Source organism: Giraffa tippelskirchi, chromosome 11 (genome assembly GCF_054371585.1).
Source record: "Giraffa tippelskirchi isolate mGirTip1 chromosome 11, T2T-mGirTip1v1.2.pri, whole genome shotgun sequence".
Lineage (NCBI taxonomy): Eukaryota > Metazoa > Chordata > Mammalia > Artiodactyla > Giraffidae > Giraffa > Giraffa tippelskirchi.
In genome coordinates, this window is record NC_137285.1 from 18893364 (window position 1) to 18909195 (window position 15832).

General features: G+C 43.4%; 1 protein-coding gene across 8 annotated transcripts in view; it reads left to right on the top strand.

Moving 5' to 3' along the window:
- Window positions 1-15832, top strand: part of CFAP251 (cilia and flagella associated protein 251) — a 72544-nt gene that overhangs the window by 11812 nt on the left and 44900 nt on the right. For 7 of the 8 annotated variants that reach the window (XR_014068519.1, XM_081540111.1, XM_081540112.1 and 4 more), the window contains 4 exons: window positions 1278-1387; window positions 7841-7952; window positions 8201-8281; window positions 14278-14355. Coding sequence is in view for 7 of the 8 variants with exons in the window: in XM_081540111.1 (XP_081396237.1) it covers window positions 1278-1387; window positions 7841-7952; window positions 8201-8281; window positions 14278-14355 (381 nt within the window). In the remaining variant the exon portion in view is untranslated. The remainder of the gene's footprint in view (window positions 1-1277; window positions 1388-7840; window positions 7953-8200; window positions 8282-14277; window positions 14356-15832) is intronic. The other variant, XM_081540113.1, reaches the window with a different exon arrangement.

Sequence of the window (15832 nt, forward strand, 5' to 3'; positions counted from 1 at the left end):
TGGAGAGGCAGACATTAACCAAGTGAACGCATAAATATATAACTAAAGATTAGCGACTTCCTCTGGTGGTCTGGTGGCTAAGACTCTGTGCTCCCAAAGCAGGGGGCCTGGGTTCGATCCCTGGTCAGGGAACTAGTTCCCACATGCCACAACTGAAGATCCTGTGTGCTGCAACTAAGAGTTCCCATGCCACAACTAAAAGGTCCGGCATGCCGCCCTGAAGACTGAGGATCCCACGAGCTGCAACTAAAGACCTGGCACGGGCAAATAAATAAATAAATAATAGTTAAAAATTGCATAAAAATAAAGATTATAGCAGTTGCTGGAATGGATATATGAAATTGCTCTAAAAGAGAAAAATCAAGGTCAGAGAAGACTTCCTCTGAACTGGTGGGCAGGGAATAGAAAAGTGCTATTTTTGCTGAGACCTGAAGGCTGAGCATGAGCCAACCGGGGGCAGTTTTGGGGAGAAGCGCATCCCCGACAGAGAGAGCTCCAGGTGTTCAGGCCTTTTGTGTGGGGCCCAGAGAAGAGGCCAGAGTGAGCGAGGGGGTGCCGGGGAAGGAGGGCAATAGGGGTTGTTTCCTGGCAGCCATCTTGTTTGTGTTTCCAGAAGATTCCTTGTTGTGTGGGGAGGATTGTAGGAGGATACAAGTGAAAGCAGAGGCCAGCAAGGACGCTTTGGCTCCAGAGCTGCTCAGGGACCCGAGTGAGCAGTTTTAAGGGAGATGAGGCCAGTAGGGAGGCCCATGGAGTGAGACCTGGAAGGATCCAGACATTTATTCTCAACCAGGGTTCAGAGTCAGGTACATGCCTCGACCCCTGGGAAGCCACTGTTCATGTGGGGAGTGTAGCTTATCCTGTGAGTGTTTTGTTTTGTTTTTTGAATACTTTTTTTTTTTTTTTTGGATGTGGGCCATTTTTAAAGTCTTTGTTGAATTTGTTGCAACATTGCTTCTGTTTTGTTTTGGTTTCTTGGCCCTGAGGCATGTGGGATCTTAGCTTTTTGACCAGGGATGGAACCCACACCCCTCTGAATTGGAAGGTGAAGTCAACCCCTGGACCATCAGGGAAGTCCCTCCCGCAAGTGTTTTAAGGGAAAGTTTGAAGACCTCTGGCCGTAGAGTAACACCAGCAAAGTGGGCGGGAATCGGATGTTCCATGGTGGAGACTGGACAGGGAGCTCATGTCTCTCTCTGGGGTCCTGCCTTTCCTACTGGCGCCGGGGCTGGGCCTCACCCTCCATGTCTCAGAGCATCTTCTCTCCACGTCCGCAGGGCCATGCCAACATCATTTCCTGCCTCTGCATCAGCGAAGACAGGCGCTGGGTTGCCACGGCTGACAAAGGACCGGATTGCCTGATCATCATATGGGACTCTTTCACAGGGTAGGCGCGCCAGAGCCACCTCCTCCTCGTTTATGTACAGTAACGGGCCGCTGTAACCCGCAAAAAATGAGGCATGCTGGTCTGGGGATACAGAAGCCGGTGCTGGGATGCAGGGCAAGGGGCAAGGGTCCCAGGAGAGCTTGTCTTCCTGCCTCAAGGCCCATGGGAGTGACATTACTTTGGTGAATTTCCCATGGACAATTCTTGGCTCTTTAAGCCCAGAAACTCTGTTGCTCAGATGGTAAAGAATCTGCCTGCAATGCAGGAGACCTGGGTTCCCCTTGGTTGGGAAGATCCTCTGGAGAAGGGAATGGCTATCCACTCCAGTATTCTTGCCTGGAGAATTCCATGGACAGACAAGCTGGCTGGCTACAGTCCATGGCGTCGCAAAGAGTCAGACATGACTGAGCAACTGACATTACCAAGTAGACTGGCCTGAGGGGAGGCCAGCTCACACTCACCCAGCTGGGAGGCCCAGAGAAGCTGTGTGACTTTCACCATCTGCAAAAAAAAAAAAAAAGACTAATCATACCGTGTTTGTTTCCCTGGGCTGCTGTAAGAAATTACCTCAAGGGACTTTTCTAGTGATCAGTGGCTAAGACTCTGCACTCCCAATGGAGGGGGCCTGGGATTTGGTCCCTGGTCAGGGAACTAGATCCCGCATGCTGCAGCTAAAAGATCCGGCACAGTAAAATAAATAAATATATATCCAAAAAAAAAATTATCCCCAACTAAGTGGCATAAATTACAGAAATTTATTCTCTCATTGTTCACAAGACCAGACATCTGAAGTCAGGGTGTCTGCAGGAAGCTCCTGGGGGCCCTGAGAGAGACTCTATCCCGTCCTCCCCTCCTGACTTCAAGTAGACCCTGGCATCCTTAGTGGCCCTTGACCTGTAGACATTTCCCTCCAGCCTCTGCTTCACGTGGCATTTTCCCCTCTGTATCTCTCTGTTAGGCCTTTTCTCCTCTAAAGATACCAGTCGTTGGGTTTAGGGTCCTCCCTAAGCCAGAATGACCTCATCTTAACTAATTAATCCTGCAGAGACTCTGCTTCCATATAAGGTCACATTCTGAGGTTCTGGATGGAATGAATTTTGAGGGACGCACCATCTGACCCACACTACTTACCTTACGGGATTGTTATAAGATCCAGAGCACAGTACCTGGCCTGGGGTAGATGCTCACAGGTGTGTGTCCTTTTGTAATTCCTGGTCCTAGAGACGGAGGGCAGCGCCAGTTTCCTTAACAAGATTGTAAGGGCTTGATTGGGTGTGTAGGGGGGTGTGGGGAGAGATGATGTGGGTTAGACGAATCCAGGTGGAGAGGAAGGTTGGGAAGAAGTTACGTTGAATTTCTGGACACAGGAACTTCCCTCCTCCGGGTAACCCGTGGCATCCATAGGGCCGTGTTACCTAGCCGCAGTCCTTATCCTGCTTGACTTCTCAGTGGCTTTCAACACCCTTCACTTCCCTTGGCTCCTCTGACACCATGTGCCCCTGGTTCTCTGCCCAGTCGCTGTCTGTTCCCTCTCAGATTCTTCTCAGCCTTATCCTCCTCTGGCTGTTCCTTAGCTGTGACGTGAGGGGATGTTGGTGATATTCTCCAGCCGGGCAGGAGCACACCCAGCTCTTGAAACCACACCATCTTATCTCAGTGTTTCCTGTGTTTGCTGAGGGGGTGCTGCTGGAGGGCGTTCCACCTGCCGGTCCCATGGGCCTCCCCTGCCAAAATGTCCAAAAGTCCTGCTCTTTCGCTTCCAAATAACCTCTGCCTCTGCCCATCCTCTCTTGCTTGGGCCACTGCAGCAGCCTCCTGATGGATCTCCCCTGCTCCCCCTGCAGTTTTGCCCTTCAACCCACCCTTCATGGCACCGAACCACTTTTTCTTTTATTATTTTTGGCCGCACTGCGCGGCATGTGGAACTTCTCCAACCACAAATTGAACCCTTGCCCCCTGCAGTGGAAGCATGGAATCTTAACCACTGGACCACCAGAGAAGCTCCTGAACTGCTTTTACACGTACACTTCCCTGGCATTAATTACATTCACAATGTTAAGCAGTCATCACCACCATTTGCAGAACACTTGCAGCACCCAACCAGAAAACCTGAAGGAATGAATTCCTCACTCTCCCTCCCCTCAACCTGTGGTAGCCTCTCATCTACCTTCTATCTCTGTAGATTTGCCTGTTCTGAACATCTCATGTCAATGGAGTCATACAATATGTGGCTTTTGTGTCTGGCTTCTTTCACTTAGCATAATATTTTCCAAATTCTTCCATGTTATAGCATGAATCAGTATTTCATTCCTTTTTATATCTGTTTAAGATTCCATTGCATGAATATACATTCTGTTTATCCATTCATCTGTTGATTTTTAAAAAAATTACTTTAATACATGTTAATTGGAAGCTAGTCTCCTTTGGCCACCATCTCCAATCCTAGTCCTCTAGTCAATTTGGAGCATTTCGTTCCAGAATATTTGCTGTTATATTAAATACACATGTATGGCCAACAGCATCGTATGGTTTTCCTCCACAACTTTTTTTTTTTAAAGGTCTTATTTAATTTATTTTTTTGGACATGTGGCATGTGGGAATCTTAGTTCCCTGACCAGGGATCCAACCCACACTCCCTGCTTTGGAAGTGCAGAGTCTTAACCACTGTATCACCAAGGCAGTCCCTCTCCACAACATTTTGAACTTGATCTTCGAGCCAAATGCAAAGTCCGATTGTGTTGCTCCTTTGCTGAGAGCCCTCGAGGGACTGCTCATTGCCAGTTCAGCCCTTGTTGCAGGGGATTCGCACCTCACACACTAGCCATGCAAACACTTCTGCCACGAAGTGAAATTCCCGCTGTGTGCCTAGCAGTCATCTGTAGCAATGACATGCTTTTCAGCTGCGAGTCATGACACATCCGCCCGACACAGTGTCCTGAGGCAGGAAGGGTGGGCCTCTCACTTATGTCTCTTCTCTCAACCCTTTGCTGACAGCTCCCCTGGCCCAGGCAGAGCTGGCCTCCTTTCAAATTGTGTTTATCCTTGTTTATAGAACTGTCTCCCCCATTAGACTGGGGGTGACTCTGCAGTAACTTTTTTTTTTAACTGCCAAGTAAAGTGTGTCTCTGGTTAACAATGCAAATGATTCATCGATAATGAGTTTTATGATATTGCAAATGATGACTTGGGGAACCCAGAAAGGATTATTTGGTGTTAGAATTAATATTCACTTATTAAAGTGATAAACCGTACTTCTTCCTTTGAGATATTAGTTCCACTTGAATCCTAACTCTGCAAATCTAGCATGTTTTTGCAATTGCCTATAAGGGGGGCTCTGGTTAGTGTTTGGTCTCACAAATTTTGTTATTATCTCCTTTTAAGCGTTTTAAACTGCATTTAGAATTGGAATATATTCAGTTTCATCTTTAAGTTCTTTAGTAGTCTGATTAACAAATAAATCCTTCATCAGTACTTAAGTAATTCTCATAAATCTAATAAACTAGACATAAATATGGCAGTAAACTAGACATAAATGTGGCAAGTCTTAAGTTCTCTTAAGTGTCCTAATATTGTTTATAAATCTAATACAATTTGAATTTAAAATCACACGTCTAAATCAACTACAGCCTGTAAATTAGAATCACAAATTAATCTGTTAGAGACTCTGATATGTTAAATTCTCTTAAACATGACTCAGTCCCTTAAAAAAAAAATCTCTTAACACGAATGTTAATAGCACAGGTCCAGCTGACTTCATCTCTACATTTAATTCTAAATATCTCCAGAGATGAGATACATCTCCCCACAAAGGACATCAGTACGGCATTCATAACAACTTTAGAACTCCCTTCTCAAGGGAATTTTGGGGGCTGCTTCTCAGTGGCATAAAATTTCTCAAGTGACAGAGAACCAGACAGGCCCTCAGCCAGCACGTGGACTTGGTTCCAGCCAATTGGTACACCGATGTGACATACTGAGGCCCGTTTACATTAATGTCTCCATTATGAAAAACCAACTGCTGGAACTTCTTTGGTGTCCAATGGCTAAGACTCCCAATGCTGGGGGCCTGGGTTCAGTTCCTGATCAGGAAACAATATCTAGCATGCTGAGACTTAAGAATTCATGTGCTGTAACTAAAGATCCCGCATGCCACAACGAATATCAAAGATCCCACGTGCTGCAGATAAGACCCAGTGTAGCCAAATAAATAATAAAAAAGAAAAACCATGGATCCACACAGCCCATATACCTGGATTAAGTCTTCCTACCACCCACTCTTCCAGTGGAGGTCAGAGCCTCCCCACATCACAACTCACTTCCATCATTTCTTCAACTGTTTCTTTTGTTACTTTGACTCTCTCAGATATTCATATATTGTCTAATTAAATTCTGCATGTGTTAAGGCTTTGATGCTTCATACACTTCTAAAGTGTTGCCAGTGACTTAATACAAACGTAGAAATAAGAAAAAAAAAAGAAAGTCCCCCTTCACGTAAGCCTATATCCAGAGTCACCATGTAGTTTTTTTTACTTGTAAACACACACACACACATACACTCACCCACACTCACACACACACACACACACACACACACACACACACACTCAGGATGATGCTACATATACCGCTTTGCAATTTGCTTTTTTCACAAAATTTTAGTCATTTTCTCATATCTACCTTATTCTTTTTGAAGGTGACATTTTTTTCTTTATATAGTTTTACCATGCTATTTGTTAAATAAACCCCATATTAATGGATATCTGTGTTGTTTCCAAATTTTTACTGTGAAAGCAGTGCCACAATGAATATGAATTGGCATTTATCTCTGTTTACTTTTGCTATTATTTCTCTAGGGAAAAAACAAGTTGTAGAAGTGAAACTGGTGGCCCTTAGGATCTGTGCATTGAAGACTTGGACACATGCTCCTAAGCTGCTGTGGAGAAAGCCTGTGCTTGTTCTTCCTCCCCCTTCTGGAGGAGGTTGTGGCTTTCCTGAGAGCTGGGGTGGTGTCCGAGGCAGCTTGTTTCACATTCTCATCCTTCACTCCTGGCCCGGAATCGACCCTTGATGACAAAAGAGAGACTTGAGCTCAGACAGAGAACAAATAGCACATTTACATGCTGCCCTGAGCTTTTTTTTAAAAAATTAATTTATTTTTAATTGAAGGATGATTGCTTTACAGTATTGTGTTTGTTTCTGCTGTATATCAATATATGCATCAGCCGTAAATGCTCCCTTCCTCTTGAACCTCCCTCCCACCTCCTACCCCATCCCACCCCTCTAGGTTGTCACAGGACCCTGGTTTGAGTTCCCTGAGTCATACATCAAATTCCCACTAGCTATTTATTTTATATATGGTATTGCATATGTTTCCATGTTAGTCTCTCCATTCATCCCACCTTCTCCTTCCCACCCTCCATGTCCACAAGTCCGTTCTCTATGTCTGCATCTCCATTGCTGCCCTGCAAATAGGTTCATCAGTACTATCTTTCTAGATTCCATGTATATGTGTTAATATATGATATTTGTTTTTCTTTTTCCTGACTTAACTTCACTCTGTAAAATAGGCTCTAGGTTCATTCACTTCTTTATAACTGACTCAAAAGCATTCATTTTTATGGCTGACGAATGTTAAGGGCCAGATTAGAGTTTTTTTTTAATTAAGGCAAAATTCATCTATGGCTCAGTCAGTATAAGACTCTGCCTGCAATGCAGGAGATGGGGTTTGATCCCTAAGTCGAGAAGATCCCTCGGAGAAAGCCATGGCAACCCACTCCAGTATTCTTGGCCTGGAGAATCCCATGGGCAGAGGAGCCTGGTGGGCTACAAGTCCATGGGGTTGCAAAGAGTTGGACACGACTTGGTGACTTAACCACTACCACCAAAATTCATGTAACATAAAAGTCATCACTTTTATTTTTTATTTATTTTTTGCCATACCATGCAGCATGTGAGATCTTAGTTCCCAACTAGGGATTGAACCTGGGCCCCCTGCAGTGGAAGCACAGAGTTTTAACCCCTGGACCCCCAGGGAAGTCTCAGGAGTAACCATTTAAAGTGAGCAATTCAGTGGCATTGCATGTATTCACAGTGGGGGGGCAGCCATCACCTCTGGTTCCCAAACATTTCCTTCTCCCCGAAAAGAAACCCTGAAACCGTCAGCAGTCACAACCCACTCCCCTCCCCTCCATCTACAACTCCCTATAACAAGCATACATCTGCTATCAGTCTCCATGAATTTGCCTATTCTGGAGATTTGATGTAAATGGAATCATACAACGTGTAGCCTTTGGTGCCTGGCTCCTTTCCCTCAGCACCATGTTTTCAAGGTTCATCCGTGTTGTCACCTGGGTCAGTGCTTCACTCCTTTTTGTGATGGAGTGACGTTCCATAGCGTGGATGGACCACAGATGTCCTGTTCCTGAAGTGGGTGTCCCCCATCGTGTTTTGCAGCATTCCTGTGCACACAATATTCGACAGCTGCCCGGAAGGTAATGGCATCAGGGCCATAGCCATCACCCATGACGCTAAGTATCTGGCAACCATCTCAGATGCCGAAATCCAGGTACAGGGCCCATTGGGGCAGCCAACCTGTCAAAAGTGTCCCCGTGAGCAGCTCTGCGCAGGCCGTGCGGCATCTGTGGTTCTCTGGGTGAACGGGGGAGACCAGATTCCCATCAGGGGCTCCTGGCCTGAGGTCGAGCTCACTGTGTGTTGCTCAGTTAGCAGAAGTTAGTGGGTTACCGTGAGAGGTGTAGGTGACTTCAGCAGCCTTCAGGAACCTTCTCTCTCTCTGTCTGCTTTAACTCACAGAAAGTTTGCATCTGGAAGTGGACGTTAGCAGTGGAAACACCAGCATGCACTCTTGACCTCCCCAAGGAGTATGGTTTTCAGGTGAGTTCAATTTGAACTTGTAAAGATCCACCTGAAGTTACCCTGAAGCCAGATCAAAACTCCTATTTGTTTTGCTGGAGCTTAGTTGTCGTGCACTAGAGCTTTTTAAAAACTCCTATTCATGTTCTTGGGCTTCCCCGGTGGCTCAGTGGTAAAGATTTCACCTGCAATGCAGGAGACACAGGACATGCAGGTTCAATCCCTAGGTCAGGAAGATCCCCTGGAGGAGGGGTGGCAACCCACTCCCGTATTCTTGCCTGGAGAATCCCACGGACAGAGGAGCCTGACGGGCTACAGTCCATGGGGGTCGTGAAGAGTCAGACACAGCTGGAGCAACTTATCATGCACGCATCCATGTCCTTAGTTTATTTGTGGTGATAATAGCTAATATTTTAAATCTCTTCTTATGTGCAGGTTCTGCTAAGTTCTTTGCATGCACTATCTCACATAACCTGTGCAACATGCTAGAAAGAGGTTACTGTGGAATTAATATTACTGCTATTAATTATCAAATAATTGGTCTACAGTCACCCAGCTTTTCTCATTCTAGAAGCATGCTCTGAACTGCTCTTCATATAGGGCAATTATCAGTATTTTTGATTTGCATGAGGCGACTTGCCAAGGGCACCAAGAGCGTTGACTCTGCTGCTCTGTATCGTCTTAGTCAACCTCGTAGCCTTTGTTCACCTGCACTTATTGAGTACCTACTGTGTGCCAGGCACTGTGGTAAGGACGTATGTTGCTCATGTGAACTGGAACCCAAGCGGGAGTCTGGGTGACTGGACTCAGCCAGACACACATCATTATAAGTTTTATATCCATTTTTCTCTCTTTCTCCCCCTCCGCCAACATTCTTCCTGCTCCCAGAAAAAAAATTTTCTTACTTAAAAAAAATTTTTTTTTGGCCGTGCCAGGTCTTACTTGCAGCAAACAGGATCTAGTTCCCTGATGAGGGATTGAACCCAGAGCCCCTGCATTGTGAGCTGGAGTCTTAACCACTGGACCATCAGGGAAGTCCCAAATTTCCTTACTTAGAGTTACCAGTCATACTTTGATATTTAGGATGAGGTACCAAAAATATTTTGGGGATTTTGATAGAGATTGCACTGAATCTCTAGATCCCTTTGGGTAGTATTGTCATCTTAACAGTATTGCCTTCCAACCTAGGAGCACAATATGTCTTTCTATTTATTTATATCATCTTTAATTTCAGCAGTGTTGTTGTCTTTTTTTATCTCACCAGGTTTTTAGTCATATTTTATTTTTAACTGGAGGATAATTACAGTATTGTGATGGTTTCTGCCATACATCAACATGAATCAGCTATAAGTATATGTATGGCCCCCACTCCCCCCCACACCCCACCCCTCTAGGTTGTCACAGAGCACCAGTTTCGGGTTTCCTGAGTCATACAGCAAATGCCCACTGGCTGACTATTTTACATATGGTAGTATATATGTTTCAATGGTACTTTCTCAAATCATCCCACCTTCTCTCACTCCTACTGTGTCAAAGAGTCTATGTCTCAGCAGTGTTTTGTAGTTTTCAGTGTACAAATCTTTCACTTCCTTGGCTAAATTTATTCCTGAATATTTTTTATGCTTATGTTTTTATGCTTTTTATGTGGAATTGTTTCCTTAATTTTTTTCTCAGAATGTTCATCGCTAGTGTATAGAGATGCAACTGACTTCTATACTGCAGCTTTGCTAAATACACATGGCTATTTCAATTTAAATTGGTTAAAATAAAAGCACACATTCATTTCCTTGGTCTCACTAGCCACATTTCAACCACTCGTCATCCACATGGGGCTGGTGGCTACCCTTGTTGACAACACACCTGATAGAACATCTCCACCCCCTCAGGAAGTACTGTGGACAGCACTGTGCAAACTCCCAGCCCCCTCCCCCCAAGTCCTGGGTGCGTCCCACCGGATCCCTCCTCTGGATCCAGGCCCCAGAGGGCTGAATGTGGCTGATGAGAACCACCCAACTGAGCAGATCCATCTTACTTAAAATTCAGTCACGACTTTCAAGAGGGCTCTCAGCCTGACCTGGCTGCTCTGGTAGGCTGTTGTTTTCATTTCTAGAGACAACAGTTTCATACCTTCTTCTCCCATCTCCCACTGCCCTGCCTCCCATACTCAGCTGATGACCCCTACCCCTCCTGTTTCACTGAGAAAAATGGAAGCTGTCAGATACAAACACTGGCCTGTTCTCCCTCCCAAACCTGCCGTGTGTGCATGTGTGTGTTAAGTCGCTTTAGTAATGTCTGGACTCTTTGCAACCCCGTGGAATGTAGCCTGCCAGGCTCCATGGGATTCTCTAGACAAGAATACTGGAGTAGGTTGCCATGCCCTCCTCCAGGGGATCTTCCTGACCCAGAGATTGAACCAGTGTCTCCTGCATTGTAGGTGGATTCTTTACCCACTGAGCCACCTGGGAAGCCCTGTAAATCTGCCACACACCTTCAACCTCACCATCTTCTCTTTTCCCCTCTGACTGCAGTGAAGGGCCAGTGCACTAGTTCCTGGCTGCCTGAGGCCCTTCTGCCACTCTCACCTCTCCCTCTAGTACACATAAACATGCTTTAGGACCACTGATCCTGACAGAATGCTCTGACCCCACATCTCCTTCCAGCTACGCCCCCTGCTTGTCTTTACAGGGAACCTTCTCAGAAGCGCCGTCCACACTTGCTTTCTCTACTTCTTCATCTCATTTCCTTTTTAATTTTTGCAGGAAATATTTGACCTCTTTGTGTTTTGTTGCTAAATAAGGCATACATGCAAAACGTGTACATTTTAGAGAAGAAAATAAAATGTACCTGTGTGCTTATCACAGGATCATGGAATAGAATGTTACCTTAACCCTAGAGGCCCCCTGTGTTCCCCTGCCTGATCTCATCCCCAGTCTTGCTCCCTGAAGTTAACCATTATCCCAAATTTTGTGTTATTCATGCCTGTGCTTTCCTTTATACTTTTCTCTGGTGACATATGTATCTCTCATTACTATCTGTTTTCATTTTACCCATTTTTGACCTTTTTATATTTGTGATTGGGTCTTCTCTGGTGGCTCTGTGGTAGAGAATCCACCTGCCACTGCAGGAGCTGCAGGAGCCATGGGTTCAATGCCTGGGGTCAGGAAGGTCCCCTGGAGAAGGAAATGGCAACCCGCTCCAGTATTCTTGCCTGGAGAATCCCATGGACAGGGGAGCCTGGCAGGCTACAGTCCATGCGACTACAAAGAATTAGACATAACTGAAATGACCAAGCATGCACGTGTTTGGAATCAGAATAATTGATCTGCTCAGCATTGTTTCTGAGAATCACCCATGTCGATCCTTGAGCTGTAATTCCTATTCACCTTCACTGCTGTGTAGTTTTTATGCTCTTTGAGTGTTGCAGGACTTATTTATCCATCCTCTGTGAATGGACATTTCCCTCTTCCCACCTGTCCTCCACCCACCCACCGCTCTAACAGAACTGTGCTGCTCACGGTCACTGGTATCCCCAATCAAATGGACATTGTTTTTTTTTTAAAAAAAATAGCTTCCTAATGGGTCTCTCCATTTTTAGTTTTTAATTTTTATAGATTTTATTTTAAAAAATTAAAAGAATTTTTTTGGCTATACTGGATCTTTATTGCTGCTTACGGGCTTTCTCTAGTTGTGAGCAGGGACTCCTCTCTAGTTGTGGTGCAAGGGCTTCTCATTGAGGTGGCTTTTCTTATTGCAGAGCACAGACTCTAGGGCTTAGTTGCTCCTCAGCATGTGGAATCTTTCTGGACCAGGGACTGAACCCATGACACCTGCATTGACAGCTGAATTCTTAACTACTGGGCCATCAGGGAAGTCCCACAACCATCGATCTTACTGCTAAATTTCTTTGAAAGTTGTGTGTCTTTTCCCCCACCTCTGGCTGCTTTTAAGATTTTCTCTTGGTTTTTAGCAGTTTTTCGATGGATGGTGTATCTATGTGTGTATGGATAAGTTGTTGGTTTTTTAAAAAACCACTTTATCCTTTGGGTTTTTTGAACTTGAAATGCCGTGTTTCCTCAGTTTTGGAAAACTCTGGCCATTGTCTCTTTAAACATTATTTCTGCCACATTCTTTCTTTCCTCTCCTTCTGGGAGTCCAGCTATATGTAAGTTAGACCTTTTCAGCTTGTCCCATAGGTATTTTATTCTCTTTTCTATTCTTCTGTGTCTTTATGCTTCATTCTGGATCTTTTCTCCTATAATTGATCTTCCTTTTTTACTGTTAATTGGGCTTCCCTGGTAGCTCCTTTTCTACTAATGAATTATTTATTTGGCTATATTTAGTTTTATGTTAAACCATATTTTGAGTTTTTAAAGCTATTTTTTTTTCAGATCTAGAAGTTCCATTTGATTCTTTTTAAAAATAGAGTAATCTGATGGCTAATCATCAGGGAAATGCAAATCAAAAACCATAATGAACTATCTCTTCACACATATCAGAATGGCTATCATCAAAAAAGCCACATACAGGAAATATTGGTGAGGTGTGGAGCAAAGGGAACCCTTGTACACCTGAGAATGTAAATTGGTGCAGCCACTGGAAAACAATATAGAGGTTTTTCAAAAAGCTAATAATAGAACTTCCATATGACCCAGAAATTCCACTCCTGGGCATATGTGGAAAAAATGACTGATTCACAAAGATACACGCACCTCAATGTTCAAAGTAGCATTATTTACAATTACCAAGATGTGGAAGCCACCTACATGTGCACCAACAGATGAATGGATAAAGAAGATGCGGTACATGCATTCAGTGGAACACTCAGCCATAAAAATTACCTGATGTTCTCCTTCTGTAGATCACTCTTCTCCCTCCTTTTCAGTCATATGACTCTTTCATATGGCTGGTTATTTTTCATTGAATGCCTGATGTTGTACTTTAAAAAGAATAGGAATAATTTGAGGCTCAGGATGATAATAACTTTCTCCAAGGAAGACTTAGTTTTGCTTCTTTTGGGCCTTTGGCAAAGCAGTCACCTCCATCTAATCAGAGATTGAGGTGACTTGAGGCTGATTTTCAGTCTTTGTGAAGCCTCGTCCATGTACTTCCTTTCACCAGGTCTTCACCCCACCCAGACCTTTGTGCCGTCCTGAAATTGATCCTCAGACATTAGCCTTGGTAGCTTACATTCCTAGAGTGATGCAGCAAGCAACAGGCAAGGAGTCAATGATGGGGTGGAAGGGGCAGGAATGGAACTTAAAAAGCATTTCTTGAACCCATCTCTCAAAGCAGCCTCCTGTGCACCCCTTCCTGTCAGATTGCAGCCACTCGCCTCCTGCACACATACCATTTCAAGACTTGCACTTAAGTATCCCCAGGGATTCCTCACTTGTTGTAGTTGTTCTGCCTTCAGGTTTCCTTCACTTCTATAGTATCTACAGGATTGATTTTTGGGAAGGGAGCCAGGCAACCCATGCTATTCACCATCTTGGCAGGAATCAGAAAGTCTTTCCAATATTTTGCATTCATTCCAAGTTCCCTTGTGGCCCCGTCAAATTTAGAAATGAGTACACAGCAGCCTTTTCCAAAAGGACACAGAATAAAGGCTATTGGTGAATACTGGTTTACTTTTGCTTGTTCCAATTTATAGATGATGAATTATAGTAAATAAGACTAAATAAGAAAGGAAACTCATTTGAGTTCATTAATTTTCATACCCTATTTCAGTTATATTCCTATTGCTTATAAAATGCCATGTGTTTTATATTCCTACTCAGTTATTTATTTTAATTAAAAATATTATTTTATTTAATTTAATTTTTTGGTCACACCACCTGGCTTGTGGGATCTTAGTTCCTCCACCAGGGATTGAACCTTTGCCCCCTGCAGTGGAAGTATGGAGATCTAACCATTGGACCACCAGGGAAGTCCCCAAAATATTTAACATTCAACTTAACCAGAGAGAAACAGAAAATTTTTTATTATAATTTAATATATTTTAATATTTTATATTTCAGAACTACCTAATTTTTAATCCAACAAATAATAAAGAATTGGTGAGCAACAGTAAAACACAAGCAATATATTATATGTGGGTAAGTAGAACTGTTTTCAATATATGAATGCTGCAGCTGCTGCTGCTAAGTCGCTTCAGTCGTGTCCGACTCTGTGCGACCCCATAGACGGCAGCCCACCAGGCTCTGCCGTCCCTGGGATTCTCCAGGCAAGAATACTGGAGTGGGTTGCCATTTCCTTTTCCAGTGCATGAAAGGGAAAAGTGAAAGTGAAGTCGCTCAGTCGTGTCCGACTCTTAGCGACCCCGTGGACTGTATCTGTTTGTTCTTTGAGTAATGTAACAATATAGTACATTGGTAATGTAACAATATAGTATCTACTTAGCAAGCAATAAACATATTAAAGTGTTTTGATTTAATTATAGCATTTATTTTAGTCCTATTGGAAATTAGCATATTAAGTCAGAAGCACATAATTTAAATTCTATTTAATTTTTTAAATTAATGAAATGAATATTTCTTTGAATGTATTTAAGGCCTAAGATACAGGAGTTTTCAAATCTTGGACTCTTTTCCCTTTTTTAAAAAAATTATTTATTTTAATTGGAGGCTAATTACTTTACAATATTGTAGTGGTTTTTGCCATACATTGACATGAATCAGCCATGGGTGTACATGTGTCCCCCGTCATGAACCCCCGATTAGCAAACAGATTGGTGATAATGTATACTGACACAGGGCAAAGTCATGATATTAAAAAAACATCAAAATGTAAACATAAAATTACCATATGACCCACCAGTTTCCATTTATATACCCAAAAGAATTGAAAACAGGCATTCAAACAGATACTTATATACAGATGTTCACTCAACAGCATTATACACAATACCCAAAAGGTAGAAGCAAATGTCCATCAACTAATGAATGGATAAACCCAGTGTGGTCTATCCATATGTGGAATATAACCTAGTCTTTAAAAGGAGTGAAGTGCCAACACCTACTGCAACTGTGGATGAACCTTGGGAACATTATGGTGAATGAAAGAAGCCAGACGCAAAAAGCCAAATACCATATGATCCCACTCGTAGGAAATTTTCAGAATACCTGAATACATAGAGACAGAAAGAAGAATGGTGGTTGTCAGGGAGTGGAGGAGTGGGGGATGGGGGGTGACTGCTTGATGATAGGGGGGTTCCTTTTGGGGTGATGGAAGTGTCCTGGAACCAAAGAGAATAACAGTTGCACAGCATTGGTAATGTACTAAATGCCATTCAGTTGTACACTTTAAAATGATTAATGGTTAATTTTATGTTATGTGAATTTTCCCTCAATAAAAAATGCAAAACAAATGAATTGCTGATTTACAGTGATGACTCATTACTTCAGGTATTAATGATAGCTTAAAACCTTATAAATGTAGAAGTCAGATCTGTATTAACAACCACTTAAAATCACAATCATTTGTGGCATTATTTATTTATTTTCTTTCAGAGTGTTTTTAGATGTTCCTGGAGACAGCAGGTTCTTCTACCTGTAGAAATTGCAAAGCTCTGAC